Genomic DNA, 22,347 nt, shown 5'->3' with positions numbered 1-22,347 from the left:
ATGGAAATGCAAATAAGTAAACAAAAACTTTTGAATTTAATAATTTTACTTTATTTATGAACACACATAATATTATACACCAAAAGCGTCTTTTCGCAAAGTTTTCAACAACACTAAAAAAGCATTTGCACATTGAGAAAACTCAGATCACTTGTGAACATAACAGAAAGTTTCTTCGCGATTCACGAAGGAACGAACAAAACTCCGATGAACCAGAACAGCAGCAGGTACGAAGGAATGAACTTGAATTTGACTCGACGACTCTTCAATACTTTAATAGGGCCACAGAAAACTTAAATGATGGCTAAGAAAACAAGAATGCATTTAACATAACAAAAACAACACCGGCCATTTTGGAGGAAAAACAAAGTTGCCATATGTTAAATAGTAATTTCTACTACTCTATTATGTAAATTATAACAAAAATGTCAATGTTCAGTTTTAAATTAAAACAAATTAATTTCATTTAAAAAAAGTTTTCACATTGTAATTAACAATATTCTCAAATATATTTTAATTAAGAAAAAAATGAAAATATGAAGGAAACAGGAGCAGCGACATCTAGAGCGTTTTAGGGTAGTTAAAAAGTATTTGAATTTATTCACCGATGTCGCTGTTTGGAAGCAAGTTTCACTTCGATGACCGTTGTATGGAAGTTTCCACACCCTGGGTTTAGTTTTGTAGCGATCGTTGCGGAAAAACTGCGTCGGAAAATCATAATATTGCGTGAAAAAATAGTATTGATTGTATCCGATATTGTGTAGTTCATAGTGCAGTGTTTACTTCCTCAGCCTAACAAATTCCTTGGCACTACAAGGCTGCGGCAATATTGAATAAACATGTTGAATTCATGTTAGTAAAATTATTGTGCCAAGATATTATTTTTGCAGTTTATTTCAGTTACTTTGCTTAATTTGATGATATTCTTAAATTTTTCAACAGTTTTTCGAGGTCTCCTCGGGACTGAGGAGTCTCCTACAAAAGTCCTTGAAGTGCGATCTGATAACTACATTTCGAGGCCTGTTCTGTACAGAAAAGATTCTATGATATTGTATGCACCGAAAATTCCGCCAGATACCAAGAATACTAAGGACAGATTCTTCGAAATCATCCTACATAAGCCATTTACTGAGAGCTTGCATACTATGTACAGGTCAGTATATCTTGTTATTTCTATAAATTGAGATGATTCATTGCTTTAATTATACATGATCAGATAGTTACACAGTAATGAGAGCATTGTTAGGTATTTATATATTGCGTGAAGTTACAAAAATTATCTAGGGTTGCTTAACCTTGCGATTGCTATTTTATATCGAAATAGTTTTTTATTCTGTAAATAACATTTTGTAATGTATCTTTCAGTTTGTTCCGATCTGAGAATAAAGAAATAGCAGAAGAGAGGTTTATTGTTTACAAAGAAAGGATACCAGTATACATCACTGTGACTAAGGAAGTAAGTGGATGTCTAATAATTTGGCTTAGTTTTCATACATAAACAAGAAAAAATTGATGTTTCTTTCATGTATCATTAATTAATTTATTAAAATTAGTTATTACAGAAATTTTTTAGAAATATGATGGAGGAAAAAGATTATTTTAATCAGATTGATTTTCCTTGTTTTAATAAAAGTTAATTACATGTTCTGTTTAAACAATATTATAGTTACTTTTTAAACTGCATTGTAACTTAGTTCTTGGTTATTTTATTTATTTTTACATGTGAAAGGGAATTCCCCAAATGAACTGTTGAACTTTTGTTTTCCACTGCTATCTTATTTATTGTTCATTAATAAAATAGCTGTCATTTTGTATCTTAGTTCCATTTCTAGATACTAAGAACCCATTTTAATATGTTTATCAATAATAAAAGTAATGGATGAGAATATAAAATCTGCCCTTAGTCACATCTATTTAAGATTGATTTTATTTGGCTCCTTTCCATGACTTACCTAATTTCAAAGAAATTACAGCATCTGTAGCTGAGATATGAGCCAATGTAGTACATACAAGTATTATTTACAACCATTTTGATGACTAAATGATAAATATAAAACGCTAAAAACAAACGTAAAAAGACTTAGGGTGAGTTGCACCACCTAACTTTGACAAACGTCAAAAATCTGTCAAATTCCATACAAAAAACACCGGTTAACGTCATAGTTACGGTCAAAGTTAGGTGGCGCAACTCAGCCTTACACAATGATTAGCAAACAGGAGTGTTAAAAATAGTTTTAATGGTAGCTTACGTTTTCTATTCAATACCGTGAACTTGCGAATTTCCTACTTTATGTCACTAAATAGGTCTAAAATCTTTGTATTAGTGTACAGTGGCAGGTCTACAAAAACTCTGTGACACATTGTCAGAGCACCAATCATGGACAATAGCCCATCTGGTGGCCCACATCGGGCCACACGAGCTGTTTAATGACCCTGAGGTACAGAAGCATATGGATGACACAGACCCAGCTAATGGAGCTACTCCTTTGATGGTAAGAACTTTTTTCTAACTAACAAAAAGGACTAGTTGAATGCTTTTGATCTGGAATTCATAGGATCTAGCTATAGCCAGCCAGACACGCAAACCATTTGCTGCAATTTGTTCCAAACTTGGAAAGATGGATAGCATTGAAGGCTTAAAATAAGTGGACAGAACTAGCCTTGATATAGAGCCGCATTATTCGTAATCTAGATACGGCCATATACGCGCCATATGACACAATATTGCTGACCAATGTTGCAGTTTACTACCACACTTAGAAACTAAATGACCCTTTTTAAAAACTTGCTGTTGGACTATGGAAATATTACACAGTTTTACCAAACGACATCTTGTTGAATATTGGATACGCAAGGGCTATAGTACGTAAACGTGTTACGTCTTATCTTTACTTTTAGGAAATAATAGTACTATTATTTCCGTAGTACAATAATAATTATTATTGCATGTTCGTTATCGATAATTTAGTATTGATTTTAGATAAAAGCGATTAGTTAAATTAGTGACAGCATTGTAATGAATCATAAACTTATATTAGGATTTTTTGTTGATTCCAAAGTTCGAAATATTACAGTAATATTAATGATGTTCATATTTTTGCTGATACGTTTCTTGCACCCTTTATTGCCGCTGAGGCGTCGTAATCTCTCATTGTTTAACTCTAGGTTTGAGTCAGTCAAGCTGCGTGATTCAAGCAGCTTGCTATGGAGAACCATTCTATTGTGAACGCCTACAGGGTGATTATTATGACGTCATGACAAAGTATATGTAACTATGTAAGGTATTTCATATATCAATTAACTTCGCCTGCTTGTATTGTCGTCTCTCACGAACGCTTCTCTAATACCGGAAGTGTATAAAAACACTTCATTCCTGCCTGACCTAAATTTTACATATCCCGTTACTAAGAAAATAATTGATTACCCATACCTACTAACTTCATCTCCTATTTCACCTACTTCAAGTTTTTGCAAAGGCTCGTGTCCTACTCAAAGGTTCAATCTAGCCATACATCTTATTTTACGTCTAAATTTATTATTGTGGATTCAAGCATAATTTCGTTAGATATTTTCCAACTACGCAATGGTTTTTTATGAACACATGTTCACAATGAAGGCAAAACACTATAAAAAAACTCGTTGAAAACGTTACTGACCTTCAACTTGTGTCGTTGTCTGAGGTCGTAATGGGTTGAGTAATATAATACGAATTTTATGTAAGATTTAGACGTGTGATATGTATTATGAAATGACGCTACACCGCCAAAATATTATTCAAATAGGACTAATTTCGTTTCGCTAATAGTTAGGCATGTGGCGAATGCAAACTCTATAATAATATGCGTCTTTACAAAAAGCAATCGCTAAAGAATCAGTTTTAAACTATAATAGCTTAGCAGCATTTTAGAGACGTGTAGAAAACTAATCTAGGAATATCAGAGAGTTTAGATAATCTTTTTAAACACACTAACCTTCGTAATAGGTAGGTAGGGTTGTTTCTTCTTATACGTTCTTATTCATCTAAGTAGGATATTTACTCGTATGTTTGAAGCATCTTTTAATTCGGATTTGCAAACCAAAAAAACGTCCACGGCTGGACAAAGGTCTCCCCTAAAGGTTTCCACAATGACCGGTTACACCTGCATCCAAGCGATTTCCGCGACCTTCACCAGATCGTCGATTCATCGAATGAGAGGCCTGCTTAGACTTTGTCTTCTAGCCAATGCCCCAGCGAACATCAGTTTTTTTTAATTTTTAACGTCGAAATTAAAAATCACCCTTTGTTCTTTGTTCCGCAGGTGGCAGTGAAGTCATGCAACCTGCGCATGGTACAAAGCTTGGTGTCGCTGAACTGTTCTTTAGACGTGGTCGACCTGGACGGCAATACGGTGTTCCACTACGCGGCTGCTAGCAACAAGGAGATTATCAACGTAAGTAATACATGGGCAATTGGGCATACCTAGGGACGAAGGGCAGGAAAGGGCAGCTGCATATCCCTATAGTCTGATCCGTGAGCACGTAGAATTTTGTCCAATGACCCCAAGCTACCCATCCTTAACGCTCGCGCGTAATTATGTTGCTGTCACGCTCGCACACTCACTGCGGGCGCTCGTCGCACAGTCGCGATAGCAATATAATTACGCGCGAGCGACAAGGATGGGTAGCTTGGGGTCATTGGACAAAATTCTACGTGCTCCCGGACCAGACTATACATACCTTTACCGTCTTTAAAGCCTTTTTCGCACTTGAGAGGGCAGGAGAGGGCAGCTGCCCGCCTCCGCTAATACTCGCACGGGTGTCCCTGGGGGTCTGCATCGAAAAATATGAACAGCGCATGCGTGTGACGTGTTTCCACCCTGCCTAAAAAAGATTCCACTCTCTTTTTCGGGGAAAAATGCATTAATTTGTATACCTACCCTGAAACTATGCATGGTCCTAATAAACATAGTATCGATATATGTTTTTGTAACGTTATATGTCTAGAAATTGTAAAAAGCCTTGAAGAAGTACAAGTATGTAAATCTCATTAGGTACCCAAAGCGAAGATTCGTGTTTTTACTTACTTGCAAATATTAGTCATAACAAGTAAAAATAACTTGAGATAAAGTTTGTTTGCATTGACGTTTATGTAACAGACTCGCCTGTGTTGACAGAGAACAGACTGATTTATATTTTTGTCGTATTTGCGAAACCAAGTACGATACTAGTTTTCCCTATGGTCATCAAATTCGCTATGTGTTTTCGCAATTTGAGATATGGAGGCAAATGGCTCATGCAAATGAATGAAATGTATAATTTCAACGACTATCATGTCGATTATAGTCCAAAGATAAAAAAAATCCACCTCATAATGAGAAACACCTTTCCAGAAATAACTAATACTCGTGTTATGTAAAAATGTCACCATTCCTACATGTTAACAGTACGTTAACACTAAACTACCGAGATGGTGAGGCCATTCCACTATGCTTGTCTGGCAATTGTACAATAGAGGATCAGAGACAAATAATTTTTGGAACTAACTCAAGTTTCATTTGAAATCTATACACTTTCTGTTTGTTCATTTAGAAAAACAGTAACCTACAAGTGCTGTGAACGCAAATTACTTAGTCCTGTACGAACTATATCTCTAAACGTCTATAGTCTGTCATCATATTTGAGCCACAGGACGTTGACTACTGAACATAGGCCTCCTCCAATGATCTCTACATCGCCCAGTTGGTAGCGGCCTGCATCCAGCGCCTTTCTGCTACCTTTATGAGGTCGTCGGTCCACATTGTAACCGTCCACGTCCATGTGTGGATGTTCCAAGCTGCGTTTTCCGGTACGTGGCCTCAATATCATCGGCCGTCAGTTCTGCGTACTATGTGCCCTGCCCAATGCCCTGTAGTCTGTGAGGTGTTTAAATTATCCTTGTTTTCCACCACAGGTGCTAGCCGGCAAAACAGTCGCATCTCTAAACGTGTTCAACATCCTCTTCATATGACTTTCCTGGCCAACGCGTCAAAATGCGTACACGCACTGTTTTAAAGTCGGAATAAACCCTTTCTCTTTCTATCCCAGGTGCTAGCCGGCAAAACAGCAGCATCTCTGAATGTGTTCAACAAGCAGGGTTACACGCCTCTTCACATGGCGTGCCTGGCCAATGCTCCAGACTGCGTACGCGCATTATTGATGGCCGGCGCTGACGTCAATCTTACAGCTGCGCAGCGGTCGGCCACTAGTATACCAGGTGGGCTACTTTGATTTTAGGGATCCGACTTTTAGAGACCCCTCTCTTACTGCTCTAATTCGCGTGCTGCCCCAATAAGCACCACCAGAGGGACCTGTCAGGTTTTATGGTTACGCTCTGGCAGGGAGTGACCATATCATCCAATGTTGAGAACTACTTAACAAGTTTCGATTGTAATTGTTCTTTCTGTAAATCTAAGTTTTCATTCAAGATGCTCCAGCTTACTAGGATACCTTCGTAGCTAACGGAAGTTACAGTTATATGACCACAGACTACTGGCAATCTAAAAGAATCAGTTAATGGACCCAAAAAAAATCGAGTTAAATAAACGACTAATCATATTTACAGGTATCGTAGGCGATCTGCTGCAAGACAACCAGCCAAAGCTCCACCAGCAAGATATGAAGCATGGAGGCACGCCTCTCCACTGGGCCACATCCAGGGAGGTCATTGAACCTTTGGTCGACAAGAACTGTGACATTAACGCTGTAAACTTCGATGGCCGAACTGCCTTACACATCATGGCGCTGCGCGGAAGACTCGATTGCGTCACAGCACTACTGTCTCGAGGCGCGGAACATTCAATAGGAGACAAGGAAGGAAATACACCCCTACATATAGCTGTGAAACAAACGAATATACCAATAGTACAAGCGCTGACTGTTTTCGGCGCGAATTTGGAAGCCAAAAATAAGGAGGGGCACACGCCAAGGCATAGCGTGCCCATTGAAATGTCGAATAGCAACTATGACAAGATCTTGTATGTTCTTCACGCTGTTGGTGCCCAAAGGTAAATATTTTATGTGCCTGTTAACCTCACATATTCTTAAAACAAAATATGCGCAATGTATCTTATGAATAAAATACGGTAAGGCACAAGTTGGCTCGTAGTTAAATGTTAACGGGGATACCCCCGTGTTATTAGGATTACACAAATATTCAAAAATATACATAACAGTATGTGCACTTTGACATTTCGTCTAGCAGTTTAAAAACATTATTGACGTCGTATCATGTTTTTCTAATGGTACTAACACTTTGAAACATTGAACATATTTTTGGTCAAAAACACTATTTGATACCCAAAAGCATGCAAATTAGTTTTCATGTCTGCAATAGACAGTGACCTGATAAAATATCGCTTCATTCCTCCTATAATACCTTCACGTCACTCAGAAAACACCTTTATCCCACCACATTCAAGACACATTTTCACATGCCCAGGCGACATATGACTGCAGACTGAGTTACTCGGCTAGCATACCACAATAATCGTCTTTACCCCATTACATCAAGGTCCATTTTCTCATATGCCCAGGCGACATGTGGCTGCAGACTAGTTGCTTGGCTAGCATACCTACCACAATAATCATCTTTACTTGATTACATTTTAGGTCCATTTCCGCAGATGCCCAGGCGACATGTGGCTGCGGACTAGTTGCTTGGCCAGCATACCACAATAATCATCTTTACCCCATTACATTCAAGGTCCATTTTCGCAGATGTCCTGGCGACATGTACGGCTGCCGAACGGGTTGCTCTGCCAGAGTACCAGAATAATCGTCCTTACCCCATTATATTCACGATCCATTTTCGCAGATGCCCAGGCGACATGTACGGCTGCCGAACGGGTTGCTCGGCTAGAGTACTAGAATAATCGTCCTTACCCCATTATATTCACGATCCATTTTCGCAGATGCCCAGGCGACATGTACGGCTGCCGAACGGGTTGCTCGGCTAGAGTACTAGAATAATCGTCCTTACCCCATTATATTCACGATCCATTTTCGCAGATGCCCAGGCGACATGTACGGCTGCCGAACGGGTTGCTCGGCTAGAGTACTAAAATAATCGTCCTTACCCCATTATATTCACGAACCATTTTCGCAGATGCCCAGGCTGAGTCGCTCGGCTAGCATAAGCATACCACAATAATCATCCTTACTTGATTACATTTAAGGTCCATTTTCGCAGATGCCCTGGCGACATGTACGGCTGCCGACCGGGTTGTTCTGCCCGAGGGGAGTACAACGGAGTGCCCCCTCCCCCCGTTGCCCGCGCGGCTGCCCGAAAAGTCATAAATGATATGTTGGCTGTGGCAGGCATAGAGAAGGCGTCGGGATTTGACGAGGATAAGAAGTGTGGACGGTGAGTGACTAGTTAAGCACAGAAGATGTCATATCTGATGTAGCCCGCATTATTGCCTAAGTGGGCAGTAACATTTCAGCATGCTATGATACCCCCACCCCCCCTGTAACGTCAGGCCCCCCTTGGAAAAGAACCCTAGATACGCCAATGGGCAGTTGGGGTAGAATAGTTCTCGAGTGAAGGTCGCAGGAAGCACCTGGATGCGGGAGTACAGGACCGGTCGTTGTAAATCCTCGGAAGAGGCCTTTTTCCAACAGTTGACGTCCATATAAAGACGATCACAAATGGTATATCAAGCTAAAGGCGGAGTGCCTTCTCCCCGCCTATCTTGATGTGATAACTAAAGCCCGGTCTCCGAGCACGTAGAATTTTTTCCAATGACCCCAAGCTACCCATCTTTATCGCTCGCGTGTTGGTGTCGCGCTCGCACACTCACTGCGGCTGCCCGTCGCACAGTCGCGACAGCAATATAATTACGCGCGAGAGATAAGGATGGGTAGCTTGGGGTCATTGGACGAAATTCTACGTGCTCGACGACCAGACTATAGTTAAGATTATGATTTTATTTTATTCGCTCTATTTTCGTCTGTAGTAGTATTTGTATTATAAACTGGCTGATATCCGGCTCGAAGGACCAGTCTGTATATTTCCAGCGATTGTAAGTAATCCAATCATTCATTTCAGACTCCTCTGCCTAGACGGCGGTGGCATCCGCGGTCTGGTCTTAGTTCAAGTGCTGTTAACCCTTGAAGAGTCGGTCGGGAGGCCCATCGTAGATTGTTTTGACTGGATAGCGGGGACCAGTACGGGAGGAATCCTGGCGTTGGCACTCGCCTGTGGGAAGACCTTACGGGAGTGCCAGAGACTGTACTTTAGGCTCAAAGAGATTGCCTTTGTAGGAATGAGGCCCTACCCGTCGGATCCTTTGGAGAATATACTGAAGGATTGTTTAGGTAAGGTTCTATATGTAGTTATAAACTTACCAATAAAAAATTTGGCATTTAATGCTCCATGTCATAGACCTCATCTCACTATTCTTTGTGACAATAGTTTTAATGGGTACGAACATTAGTATGTTGTCGATTTGGGTCTTATTTACAACTCGACTGTTTTGTGCTGCTTTGTACTGCGTATACGCAGTCAGCGAATATCAAATCTCGCAGGAAATAGAAGTTACATTTTGATATTCTAACTAAACAATGTATAATCAAGTTTCAAACTATGATTACAGGTACTGAAACCGTGATGTCAGATATTAAACACCCGAAGCTCATGATCTTAGCTGTCCTGGCTGACAGGAAGCCAGTTGACTTGCACATCTTTAGGAACTACCAATCGGCGCAGGAAATCCTTGACGCGTACAATGGAACAAACAGTGAGTCATCATCATCATCATCATTTCAGCCATAGGACGTCCACTGCTGAACATAGGCCTCCCCCAATGCTTTCCATGTTGATCGATCGGTAGCGGCCTGCTTCCAGCGCTTCCCTGCTACCTTTATGATGTCGTCGTTCCACCTTGTGGGTGGACGTCCCACGCTACGTTTTCCGGTACGCGAGCGAAACAGTGGGCACTCTAGATAAATGACAGATGTCAAACTTGAATGAGATGTCAGAATAACGCCGGTTACTAGTCATGTTACAGTAAAATAGGAAAGATGATAAGCTTTAGTTAAGTATCCAGTGTTTTACTGTACTTACCAAGCTATTTTTATAATCAAAGCAGACACAAATCAAATAAAACAGTAGTTTGTCTTTTATGGTTTTGTTAACGTATGACTTTGTAACATTTAAACCACATTACATTACTATGCTCGGAGTTTCCCTGCGTGATCGAATCAAAAAAGAGTAGATCCGCAGGAGAACTAAAGTGACTGACATAGCCCGCAGAATCGCTAAAATCAAGTGGCAGTGGGCGGGGCACACAGCTCGTAGAGCTGATGGCCGCTAGGGCAGAAAAGTTCTCGAGTGGCGACTACGAGCCGGAAGACGGTAGTGTGGGCAGGCCTCCCACTAGGTAGACCGACGATCTGGTGAAGGTAGCGGGAGGTGCCTGGATTCGGGCGGTGCAGGACTGGTCTTTGTGGAAAACCTTAGGGAAGCCTTTGTCCAGCAGTGGATGTCTTTCGGCTGAAACGAACGAACAGTGCTCGTTAAAAGTTGAAAAAAGCATTTCTTCAAATTACGGTAACGAAGACAGATGTCTAATGATTATTTCCAGGTCCCAGGGCAGAAGCAGGCGACCAAGTGTCAGTGGTGTCATTACCAGTCCCGCCGCCGCCGTCCGAGCAGTTAGTTTGGCAAGCGGCCAGGGCCTCGGGCGCCGCGCCCTCTTACTTCAGGGCTTCGGGCAGGTAAGCTATCTAATATACCAATGAGGGTTTTCGCGAATGAAAGATCCGCTAGATGGCGGGACGTGGATGTGGGGTCTGACTGCTGCGTGATTGGTGGATTTTGACATATCTGTCAATGTCATGTCAAAAATAACAAATCATGCAGCATTTGGACTTCGCGTCTACGTATTGCCATCTGGCGGATTTTTCATTCGCGAAAACCCTCATTGCAGTACACATTGATACTAACAGGATGCTTCATACTGAGTCACTGACCAATTCAGTCACTGTATGTATCAAACTAACCAAATAAGTGATTATAGGTTGCATACAGACCATTTCAGTCGCTGTATTTATCAGACTGACTAATTCAGTCGCCGTGTGTAATAAATTGACTAAAGCAGTAACTTTATGTATCAAACTGACCAATTCAATACTGTTAGTTAGTATCACAATATTGGCATATTCATAAGTACCAAAATACTGGTTGAAATTTAATAAAATATTTTTTATTTGATTAGACTAACCATTTTCATTACCCGCTAATAACCAGATTCGTGACATGACGACTTGTGTCATGTCACGATTTTCGCTGAGCGGGGGCGGGCGCCTTTTCAGCATGGCTCAGTAATTTAACCTCTGTACGTACATGTAAGCACATAAATGTTAATGCTGAATAAAGGTATTCTATTCTTCTTCTTCTATTTAGTGGTGTGTGTTTCAACCTAACCAATTCAGTAGCTGTATGTATCAAACTGACCAAATCAGTAGCTGTATGTATCAGGCTGACCAATTCAGTAGCTGTATGTATCAAACTGACCAATGAGGGTTTTCGCGTATGAAAAATCCGCCAGATGGCAATACGTAGACGCAAGGTCCAAATGCTGCATGATCGGTTATTTTTGACATGACATTGACAGATATGTCAAAATCCACCAATCACGCAGCAGTCAGACCTCACATCCACGTCCCGCAATCTAGCGGATGTTTCATACGCGAAAACCCTCATTACGTGGCTATAATTATGTACTGAGCAATACGTTGCCGTCTGTTGAGAGGTCTAAATAAGCTGATGATGCTGATGACGACTTATATCCATTCCAGGTACCTAGACGGTGGTCTCATGGGCAACAACCCTACGCTGGACGCTTTGACAGAGCTAACGGAGTTGAGACTGGCTCTGAACGGCGTCGGTCAGTACGAGGAGGCGCGTGCGACCAACCTCAAGGTTGTGGTCTCTTGTGGCACTGGTAAGGACCGAATGCAAATACAGTAATTATGTAATATAGTATTTTGTTATTGAAAGTCAAAAATATTGTTCACAATATACTATTAATGTGGACAAAGTCTAAAATGAAATAGTTTTTCTTTGAACGGATCATAAGAGCGCTTTCACATTTAGGCAATTTAGCAGCGCGACAAACGGGCTGCAGAAAAATTTATACTATTTGACAGTGGATGCATGCCTTCACATTATAAAATGAACTACCAAATCGTCAATTTATTTTAAAGAAAAATACTACTACTGACTTCAAGTTATGAATGAATGAATCATCATCTACACCAATAGCAGTTCACTGTGGGAGCATCTCCATAGGAATACCATGGACATGGACATGAACCATTATCTAAATCTACGAATATGCATTTGCATGAGTATTTTGACACTGCTGCAGCTATTTTTTAGCTAGAGATTCTTTCCTTTTCCAGGTCTAATACCTGTCACGAAGTTGAAGGACATCGACGTGTTCAAACCAGAAAGTCTATGGGACACGGCGAGGCTCGCGTGGGGTCTCTCGGCCATCGGTGGATTGTTGGTTGATCAGGTACGATACAACAGACGTAATAATTATGTTGATCGATTGGTGTTGATCTTTAACAACGTAAAGCGAATTTTTATTCTAACTCATTTACAGGCAGTCGACGATGTGACTACTACTGTTGCTAATTTGCTACATTTGACAGTTGCCACCTACAAGTCTGTCAAATTGCATGTATTTGGCTCATCATTACTTTCACATTGCGTCGTACTCTTCGCCTGCTATTACAGGCTGTCTATGTGATTTTCGAATTTCTTTGGTGATTGGTTTACTGACAGCATATTTTCAACATCATCATCATCATCATCATCTCAGCCATAGGACGTCCACTGCTGAAAATAGGCCTCCCCCAATGCTTTCCATGCTGCCCGGTAGCGGCCTGCGTCCAGCGCCTTCCTGCTACCTTTATGATGTCGTCGGTCCACCTTGTGAGTGGACGTCCCACGCTGCGTTTTCCGGTACGCGGCCTCCACTCCAGAACCTTACTGCCCCATCGACCGTCAGTTCTGTGCACTATGTGCCCTGCCCATTGCCACTTCAGCTTGCTAATCCGTCGGTCTATACGCGACTTTAGATTACAATTTAGATTTTCAACTTAATCTATACGAAATAAGGTTCATTTTCCTCTACACTGTTCAAATGGCAATGCCAGATTTTGTATGGAAGGTGGCGTCTTTTTTTTTCGCGCGGCCATCGACCAAACTTTGTTTTTTGATTACAAAATAGTGTAATAAACCAAACTTACTATGACATGTATACCTCTAAACTCAGTCTGAACTGAGTTACGAGCGTTAGAAGTTTGATGATTTTCATACTAGATTTGCTTTTTGCGCGCAAAGTTTTGTAAGAAATTGCAACAAAATAGTGAGATTGTATGTGTAAACAAACAATACCATCCATTATAGGCTCCAGACATCAGTATGGAGCAGAATCAGCGCAATAAAAAAAATAGCGCAATATTTTGTTGCAATTTCTTACAAAACTTGCGCACAAAAAGCAAATCTTGTATGAAAATCATCAAACTTCTAACGCTCGTAACTCAGTTCAGACTGAGTTTAGAGGTATACATGCCATAGTAAGTTTGGTTTATGACACTATTTTGTAATCAAAAAACAAAGTTTGGTCGATGGCCGCGCGAAAAAAAAAGACGCCACTTTCCATACAAAATCCGGCATTGCCATTTAACTCACTCTTTTCCAGGCAACGCAATCCGACGGCCGCGTCGTAGAGCGAGCGCGCGCTTGGTGCAGTTCACTCGGGGCTCCATACTTCCGCTTCTCGCCACACATGTCTGCCGACCTGGCCATGGACGAGCGGGCCGACGACAAGCTGGTCACTATGCTGTGGGAGGCCCAGGCTTATATGCGCGAGCACCGGGACGAGGTGCGCGAGCTTACGGCGCTGCTACGAGGGTAGTCAGGTCAGTTTTAAACAGTAATTTGATGACATTGCCCCCCTATAATGACGTGGCACTAGCTAAACTGACGCGGCATCGACTCGCCGCTTGGCTCAGCGTCGACTCGGCGCTGGCTCAGCATTGACTCGACTCTGGCTCAGCATTGAATCGGCGCTGGCTCAGCATTAACGTCGCGCTGGCTCAGCTTTGCATAGCGCTTGCTCAACGTGCTGGCTCAGCATTGACTCGGCGCTGGCTCAGCATTAACGTTGCGCTGACTCAGCTTTGATGTAGCGCTGACTCAACGTCGACTCGGTGCTGACCAAGCGGCGACATGAGTCTGTCTTAACATAGTTAGCATCGATTCGGCGTTGGTTCAGTGTCGTTTTCGCGTTGGTTCAGCTTCGGCTCGGCATCGCGACGCCAATGCTGAGCGGCTGCCAAACGCCGGATACCCAGCGTTGGCGGCACGTTCGTTTCAACCAAATGACGGCCACTGCTGGACAAAGGCCTCCCCCAAGGTTTTTCACAATGAACGGTCCTGCGCTCCCCGCATCCTGGCTCTTCCCGCGACCTTTACCAGATCGTCGTAGAGCGGGCGCGCGCTTGGTGCAGTTCCCTCGGGGCTCCATACTTCCGCTTCTCGCCACACATGTCTGCCGACCTGGCCATGGACGAGCGGGCCGACGACAAGCTGGTCACTATGCTGTGGGAGGCCCAGGCTTATATGCGCGAGCACCGGGACGAGGTGCGCGAGCTTACGGCGCTGCTTCGAGGGTAGTCAGGTCAGTATTACGAGTATAACGCCTGTATTCACTAACATTACTATGAGGTCTCACAGTGCGCGTGGACGCACAGGGTCACACAAACCAATCACAGAGCTCTATTCAACGCTGTGCGTTCGATTTGCTGCTTCACTTAAGCAAGCACCGTTTGTGAACACTGTTTGCTAGGAGTGTCAAAGATCCCTCCATAAATATACTGTTCTGATAACCGTAGATAAAAAAAACCCTATGGGATCCCATACACTAGCGACGTTGACTTGTCAGAACCCACGCAGCGGCGACTCGACCCTGGCTCAGCGTCGACTGGGCGCTGGCTCAATGTCGATTGGTGCTGGCTCACAGCGCTGCTGCGTGGGTTAGGTCAGTGCGGCACTGCCAGGTCCTCGCTGACGTCACAAGCTGGTCACTATGCTGTGGGAGGCTCAGGCTTATATGCGCGAGCACCGGGACGAGGTGCGCGAGCTTACGGCGCTGCTTCGAGGGTAGTCAGGTCAGTTTTTGTAACGCTATCTGATAAGAGTGTAACAGATCGCTCCTGATAATGATAAAATGACGGTAGATAAAAATTAGGTACCCTATGGGATCCCCACACTAATGTCTTTCAAGCGGCGTCCTGCTGACGTCACAAGCTGGTCACTATGCTGTGGGAGGCCCAGGCTTATATGCGCGAGCACCGGGACGAGGTGCGCGAGCTTACGGCGCTGCTTCGAGGGTAGTCAGGTCAATATTTGTAACGCTATCTGATAAGAGTGTAACAGATCGCTCCTGATAATGATAAGGTGACGGTAGATAAAGATTACCCTATGGGATCCCCACACTAGTGTCTTTCAAGCGGCGTCCTGCCGACGACAAGCTGGTCACTATGCTGTGGGAGGCCCAGGCTTATATGCGCGAGCACCGGGACGAGGTGCGCGAGCTTACGGCGCTGCTTCGAGGGTAGTCAGGTCAGTATTACGAGTATAACACTGTTTTCTATGAGTGTCAAAGATCCCTCCATAAATACTGTTTTGATTAGATAGATAAAAAATACCCTATGGGATCCCCACACTAGTGTCTTTCAAGCGTCATAGCCATTGTCAGGGCCAGAGTCGACTTGACACTGGCTCGAAATCGACTCGGCGCAAGCTCAGCAACGACTTGGCGCTGGCTCAGCAACGACTTGGCGCTGGCTCAGCGTCGATTGGGCGCTGGCTCAATGTCGATTGGTACTGGCTCACGGCGCTGCTGCGTGGGCACTGTCAGGTCCTCGCTGACGTCACAAGCTGGTCACTATGCTGTGGGAGGCCCAGGCTTATATGCGCGAGCACCGGGACGAGGTGCGCGAGCTTACGGCGCTGCTTCGAGGGTAGTCAGGTCAGTATTACGAGTATAACTGTTAGGCTGTCTGTTCTGATGACCTTAGATAAAAAATACTCTATGGGATCCACTAAAGCATGGTCCGTGAGCACGTAGAATTTTGTCCAATGACCCCAAGCTACTCATCCTTATCGCTCGCGCGTAATTATATTGCTGTCGCGACTGTGCGACGCGCGCCCGCAGTGAGTGTGCGAGTGCGACAGCAACGTAATTACGCGCGAGCGATAAGGATGGGTAGCTTGCGGTCATTGGACAAAATTCTATGTGCTCACGGACCAGGCTTTAGCAACGTTGACTTGCCAGAACCCACGCAGCGGCGACTCGACCCTGGCTCAGCGTCGACTGGGCGCTGGGTCAATGTCGATTGGTACTGGCTCACGGCGCTGCTGCGTGGGCACTGACAGGTCCTCGCTGACGACAAGCTGGTCACTATGCTGTGGGAGGCCCAGGCTTATATGCGCGAGCACCGGGACGAGGTGCGCGAGCTTACGGCGCTGCTTCGAGGGTAGTCAGGTCAGTATTACGAGTATAACACTGTTTTCTATGAGTGTCAAAGATCCCTCCATAAATACTGTTTTGATTAGATAGATAAAAAATACCCTATGGGATCCCCACACTAGTGTCTTTCAAGCGTCATAGCCATTGTCAGGGCCAGAGTCGACTTGACACTGGCTCGAAGTCGACTCGGCGCAAGCTCAGCAACGACTGGGCGCTGGCTCAGCGTCGACTGGGCGCTGGCTCAATGTCGATTGGTACTGGCTCACGGCGCTGCTGCGTGGGCACTGTCAGGTCCTCGCTGACGTCACAAGCTGGTTACTATGCTGTGGGAGGCCCAGGCTTATATGCGCGAGCACCGGGACGAGGTGCGCGAGCTTACGGCGCTGCTGCGAGGGTAGTCAGGTCAGTTTTAAACAGTAATTTGATGACATTGCCCCCCTATAATGACGCGGCACTAGCTAAACTTTGACTCGGCATCGACTCGCCGCTTGGCTCAGCGTCGACTCGGCGCTGGCTCAGCATTGACTCGACTCTGGCTCAGCATTGAATCGGCGCTGGCTCAGCATTAACGTCGCGCTGGCTCAGCTTTGACATAGCGCTGGCTCAACGTGCTGGCTCAGCATTGACTCGGCGCTGGTTCAGCATTAACGTTGCGCTGGCTCAGCTTAGACGTAGCGCTGGCTTAAGGTGCTGGCTCAGCAATGACTGGTTCAGCATTGACTCGGCGCTGGCTCAGCATTGACTCGGCGCTGGCTCAGCGTTGACGTAGCGCTGGCTCAACATCGAATCGGTGCTGGCCAAGCGGCGACATGAGTCTGTCTTAGCATCGTTAGCGTTGACTCGGCGTTGGTTCAGTGTCGTTTTCGCGCTGGTTCAGCTTCTATGGCTTTGTACGTGAATTTGAGCTTTCTTGAGTTATAGCTAGAGACTATTTTCCAATTCAACTTTTTTATTGTTACAGATGAATACAAACAACAGTAGGTCCACTGCACACAATAATCTTGAAAGACTTATTAGCAGGTCTGTAGAAGAATGTCTGTCTGCGTGTTTTTCTTAGGTGAGTCAGCAATTTTCCTGTGATTTTAGACTTATGAGTTTCTAAGTTCGTGCTATTTTTTACTTATGAACTATGTTACTATGAGATGTGAGACCTATATGAACGAATTATTTATTTAATAAAAAAACTATTTGGTTGGCAAAAGTTAATTCGATTGTAAACGACAATTATTTTGTATTTAAAATAATTTTATTACGTTATATCAATGTCTATGATACTTGAATTTGTTTATTTACTTTTTATTAGTAAACACAATGTAACTTTACAGGGTCGGTATAAGTATATGAAATGGGTAGAATACCAAAATCTGTGACCGTAGTGTGTTATTTAATTTTAGTACATAATATCACTGCTCACCGTTTCAGGTTTTATCCATAATTTGGGTAAAATAAACATTAGGAATAAGTAGTAGTTTGCCTAATTAAAGGATATTTGTATCGGACTTGCAACGAAATTTATAACCTGCTACGTAATTATCTCGATATCATTATTATCTAGGTACATAATCTATCTATATTCGGCGGGTTTCTTGCCGTTTTTTTTTTTTGGAAATGATAAAGAGTTTTTTAAAGTTTAAAAAGGAAAAATTCAGAAAATTTATTTTTATTCGGCATTATTTCATTAATCACGACACTTTGAGATTCGTTACTGAAGAAATAATAACCAATCTTTTTATTCAATTATCCGACTAAAACAAAAAAACACTGTATACTGTACTGCCGATTAATAGCCGAATATTCGTTGCAAGCCGTTTTATTTATTTCATAAATGGTGTGATAATACCCACCCAGTAACAGATTGCATTTGAGAGTCGGGCATCAAAAATTGCTAGGGATGTACAATTTTTCGATAACTCGATATTCTATATTGAAGTGAAATAGTTAAAGAAATGATGAGAGACGAAAGCAAGTGCCTGATTTTGAACCACTCGTTACGTAATGTAGATTAAAGGAGATTAATTTTGCTTGTTCATAGATATATCAATGAAATGTACCGATATTTAGTTATGTATGTAGTTAAAATGTCAGATTGTTGTTGCTTGCTTATCTTGATTGTTGTTGGTATTTTAGTTAACAAGGGTGTAGTTTGTTAGCTGTTTTAGTGTATAAATATTTAGCTGTAGTATGTAATGTTTTACCGAATGTAAGTACAAACTGCATGGATAAAGAATTTGAACAAATGACAGACGTGGGTGCTCTTCTGTGTCGTTTGTTAGTCAGACGGGCAGACGCAAATATTAGGTTTATATCTCGGTGATGATTTATTGATATGCAGTTATCGCTCACTATCGATACAAACTAAACTATATTATCGATAACATAAACTCAACAATGATATAGACGATCATAAAACTCAATACTGCTGATGATCAATACCTGTGACTGAAATCACACACCATTAAAATATATCGTTTGTGTAAACGTATAGATAATTCAATATCATATCGAGAAACGAAATTTTGCTACTTCCACAACACTAGATGAAAGCTGTATTATGCTTTTGTATGCATTTCTACAAATTAAAATGATTATTTAAAAATAATAATTAAACAAATATAGTATAATCGAATTCAGTTAAAGAACTAGTATTTTTTACTTAAATTATGATGAATAGCTGTAATAAAAACATTTAAACATAATTCTTTATCTACGCGGATTGTCCATAATAAACGACTTAATGTTAAAGATAGTCTGAAAAAAATCACAAATATACTAATAGCTTTCTTTGTTAAAACATTTATTATTAAAATATTTGTACACGAACAAAATTATGTAAGAGAAAACGAAAATTATTCGAGTATTAAGAAAATGCCTTTGTTGTTTGTTAACCCGTAAAATCTATCTTAGATTATGACAACAGTCGTCTTGTTTAGATTATTTACCATAGTTCTGCAGTTAAACCGCAAATGAGACGATTGTCCATTGTTGCATAGTAAAATATACCAATTGCATATTACTAGTCAAAGTGGTTTTACTTTAATTTAAAAAATATTACGTGTTTCCGTTTTAGTACCTGACTGTACTATACTATTTCTGTTTTATGTATAAATTATGTAGTCATGTCGTTTCATCATAATGAAGTTATTTTTTTAAAGATCAATAATTTTCTTATAATTAATTGTTATAATTTAAAGTACACATGAATGCAAAATAATGTATGATTTCAATTGTTAAAAATTGTTGAAGTTCGTCAATTTAATAAATTGAAGGAAATTACCTAATGTAAGATTATTTCAAAAGAAATATGTATCAAGAATTTATTTATGTTGTGTAAAATTAAACTAAAAAATCTATAAGAAGAAATGAAATATTTCAGAACTATCAACAGCTTTGACATTTCTATGTCAAAATGCCCTTCACGATTTGTCGTCCTACATGGTATTGGTATATTTCCCTTATAATTTCCATTATAACAAGGAAATCTCTTCCCATAGCATTTTTACCGTGTAATCCAAATAAACGATAATATGAAATCCAGGTGTTTTATTAAAATACAACAATTATTTTCAAAGCTCTTTATTCTTTATATTATTTTTCTATTCTAATGCTTATACAAAGACTCAATAATATCACATTTCTGATGTGGATATTATCAATCCACAGACTAAGCTAAAACTAATAAAAATAAATCCTATATCTAATTGTCTATTTCTCTAAGTACCACCATATGCGACCTATTTCATAAACACTTATGAATGCAGTCGAAAAAACTATGTTTTAGTGTCTCTTGAAACGCTTTTTGCATAAATAAAATTTTGTATACATTTTGAATGGATAAGTACATTTTGTCGTTTGAGATTCTACAAAGTCTAAGTACCAATGGGCGGTTTACAATAATGTTAAGTATCAAATAATTTAGTTTTCACAACATTGGGTCGATTAAATAATAAATACTTAGACAAAAATTAATTTTGCACATTACTACGAAATAATTCATAAATATGTTTACAATTATAGGAACGGAGTTCTTAAACTAAAGTACACAACTACTTTTATTGGCGCGTGTTGAAAGTTCAAGACTTGAGGCACCGATTTAAAATAAAAAATAATAAGAAAAAACTGTACTCATGGATATAAGATGCAGTAAAAATTTAAATCAATTAGAAAAAAAAACATAATATTTATTAAAAAAACATTTAGTGATGGAATCATCATTAAATTGTTTAAATTGTTCCCAGAATAAAATATGAACTACATCTTATATCCCAAGTACAACAACCATACTTCACTCAATTTTAAACTTAACTGGATTTTTGACATTTATATCTAAGAAACACATTTTAGCATTTATCAAAATGTTTTGTACATGTATTATTTTATTATTAACACTATGACAGCTTTTTTAGGGTTAAACAAATATTTTCTGAACGCTACGTTATACAGCTTTTAGTTTTTATAAAATATAAAATCGGTAACATTCTATTTCTGCGTCTGATCATTTTTTTTTGCATTTGCTCAAAAAATTACAAATTATAAAATTCTATTACATATTGGTTGGTACTTTTTGCATAGGTACCTTTACTCCCAACAAATGGTAACAAGTTTCAAAATAGATAAAATGTCATATTATAAATTATTGCTTTGTTTTGGTGTTTAAATTTTGGTCCGTTTAACGATTTTAAAGAGGTTAAAAAATAGTAACTTTTGTGAAAATAATAGCAAACTGTCGTGTTGCTACAAACGTCTTTCATTTAATTTTATGAATGAGAGCGCTTTTTGCTATAAAATATAGGTTGTTGCTTTATTAAAATAAATCATAGACATTTTATCCATTCATAAAATCCTATTGTAACCCATCTAAAAGTATTTCTTATTCATACAACCACACTAACGCGCAAGTACAACTAGTCAACAAGTCGATTTGATAAAACATTTGTTTGGAAGAACAAATGACAAGAATGAACGAAAACAACCATATTATCATGATTTGTGGGTGATTTGAACACAATTTGCGGAATAGGAACAGTTTGTCAGATTGTATCTTTGAGGCGTCATCTTTTTTGCGTCATAACATCGTAATTTGAAGCTTATTATCTAACTTTACCCATTCTTTCTTTTTTTAGTAAATGAAAATAGCCAGAACGTTTTTTCTTCAAAGAAGAATTTGTAGTTCTGTTAAATAATCTACATATAATATATGTCACACTCATTTGTCTTGTTAGTGAGCAGCGAATGGGTTAACAGATGTATTTTTATTATTGAATAGAAAGAGATAAACTGATTAGTTTCGGCAATAGTAGTGTATGAATATCCATTATTTTTAAGATGACTGCCTCTAGATATTGCAAATAGATATTTATATTGTTTGATATAGCAGTGATTTTAACGGTTACATAAATGTAATATCACCAATATACCAAGGTTCACAACGCTGATTGGTAACATTGAATTACACAAATAAAATTTTATATCCTATTGTATAAATTTGGTATAATTTTACTGATATTTTTATAAATAGTTTTGTTTTAAATGCCATAAGTACATATACTTAACGCACGACTATTTTTCGTTATTATTGCGACGTTTTATAAACATTTATACGAAGAATTTTACGCGATGCAAGTGTATTCCACTGCATGTTTACTTTCGGTTCTAACAATAAAAAAACAAGGGCATTTGGCACGGTATAATAACGAAAAATAGACACAATGTTAGAATCGTGTTAAAATTAACATGGTTTGGCAAGTCTCCATATAGATTAGAGATCAATAATGCTTCTAAG

General features: G+C 40.4%; 1 protein-coding gene across 1 annotated transcript; it reads left to right on the top strand.

Moving 5' to 3' along the window:
- Nucleotides 1-675: 675 nt before the first annotated feature.
- LOC135077681 (85/88 kDa calcium-independent phospholipase A2) lies at nucleotides 676-20,098 on the top strand. The gene is made up of 15 exons (XM_063972246.1): nucleotides 676-852; nucleotides 943-1,153; nucleotides 1,366-1,456; nucleotides 2,325-2,492; nucleotides 4,299-4,430; nucleotides 6,064-6,232; nucleotides 6,581-7,022; nucleotides 8,207-8,380; nucleotides 9,065-9,333; nucleotides 9,612-9,755; nucleotides 10,602-10,734; nucleotides 11,818-11,963; nucleotides 12,424-12,539; nucleotides 13,734-13,953; nucleotides 17,530-20,098. Exons 1-14 carry the CDS (start codon nucleotides 840-842, stop codon nucleotides 13,947-13,949), a joined length of 2,424 nt encoding a protein of 807 aa, XP_063828316.1. The 5' UTR covers nucleotides 676-839; the 3' UTR covers nucleotides 13,950-13,953; nucleotides 17,530-20,098.
- Nucleotides 20,099-22,347: the final 2,249 nt, after the last annotated feature.

This window comes from Ostrinia nubilalis, chromosome 13 (genome assembly GCF_963855985.1).
Source record: "Ostrinia nubilalis chromosome 13, ilOstNubi1.1, whole genome shotgun sequence".
NCBI lineage: Eukaryota > Metazoa > Arthropoda > Insecta > Lepidoptera > Crambidae > Ostrinia > Ostrinia nubilalis.
The sequence above is the reverse complement of the archived record's forward strand: the minus strand, read 5'-3'. Positions and strand labels throughout refer to the sequence as shown.

Coding starts and splice junctions, on each gene's coding strand:
- LOC135077681 (XM_063972246.1), top strand. Junction 8,381..9,064: donor GAGGATAAGAAGTGTGGACG/GTGAGTGACTAG, acceptor CATTCATTTCAG/ACTCCTCTGCCTAGACGGCG. Junction 9,334..9,611: donor TATACTGAAGGATTGTTTAG/GTAAGGTTCTAT, acceptor CTATGATTACAG/GTACTGAAACCGTGATGTCA.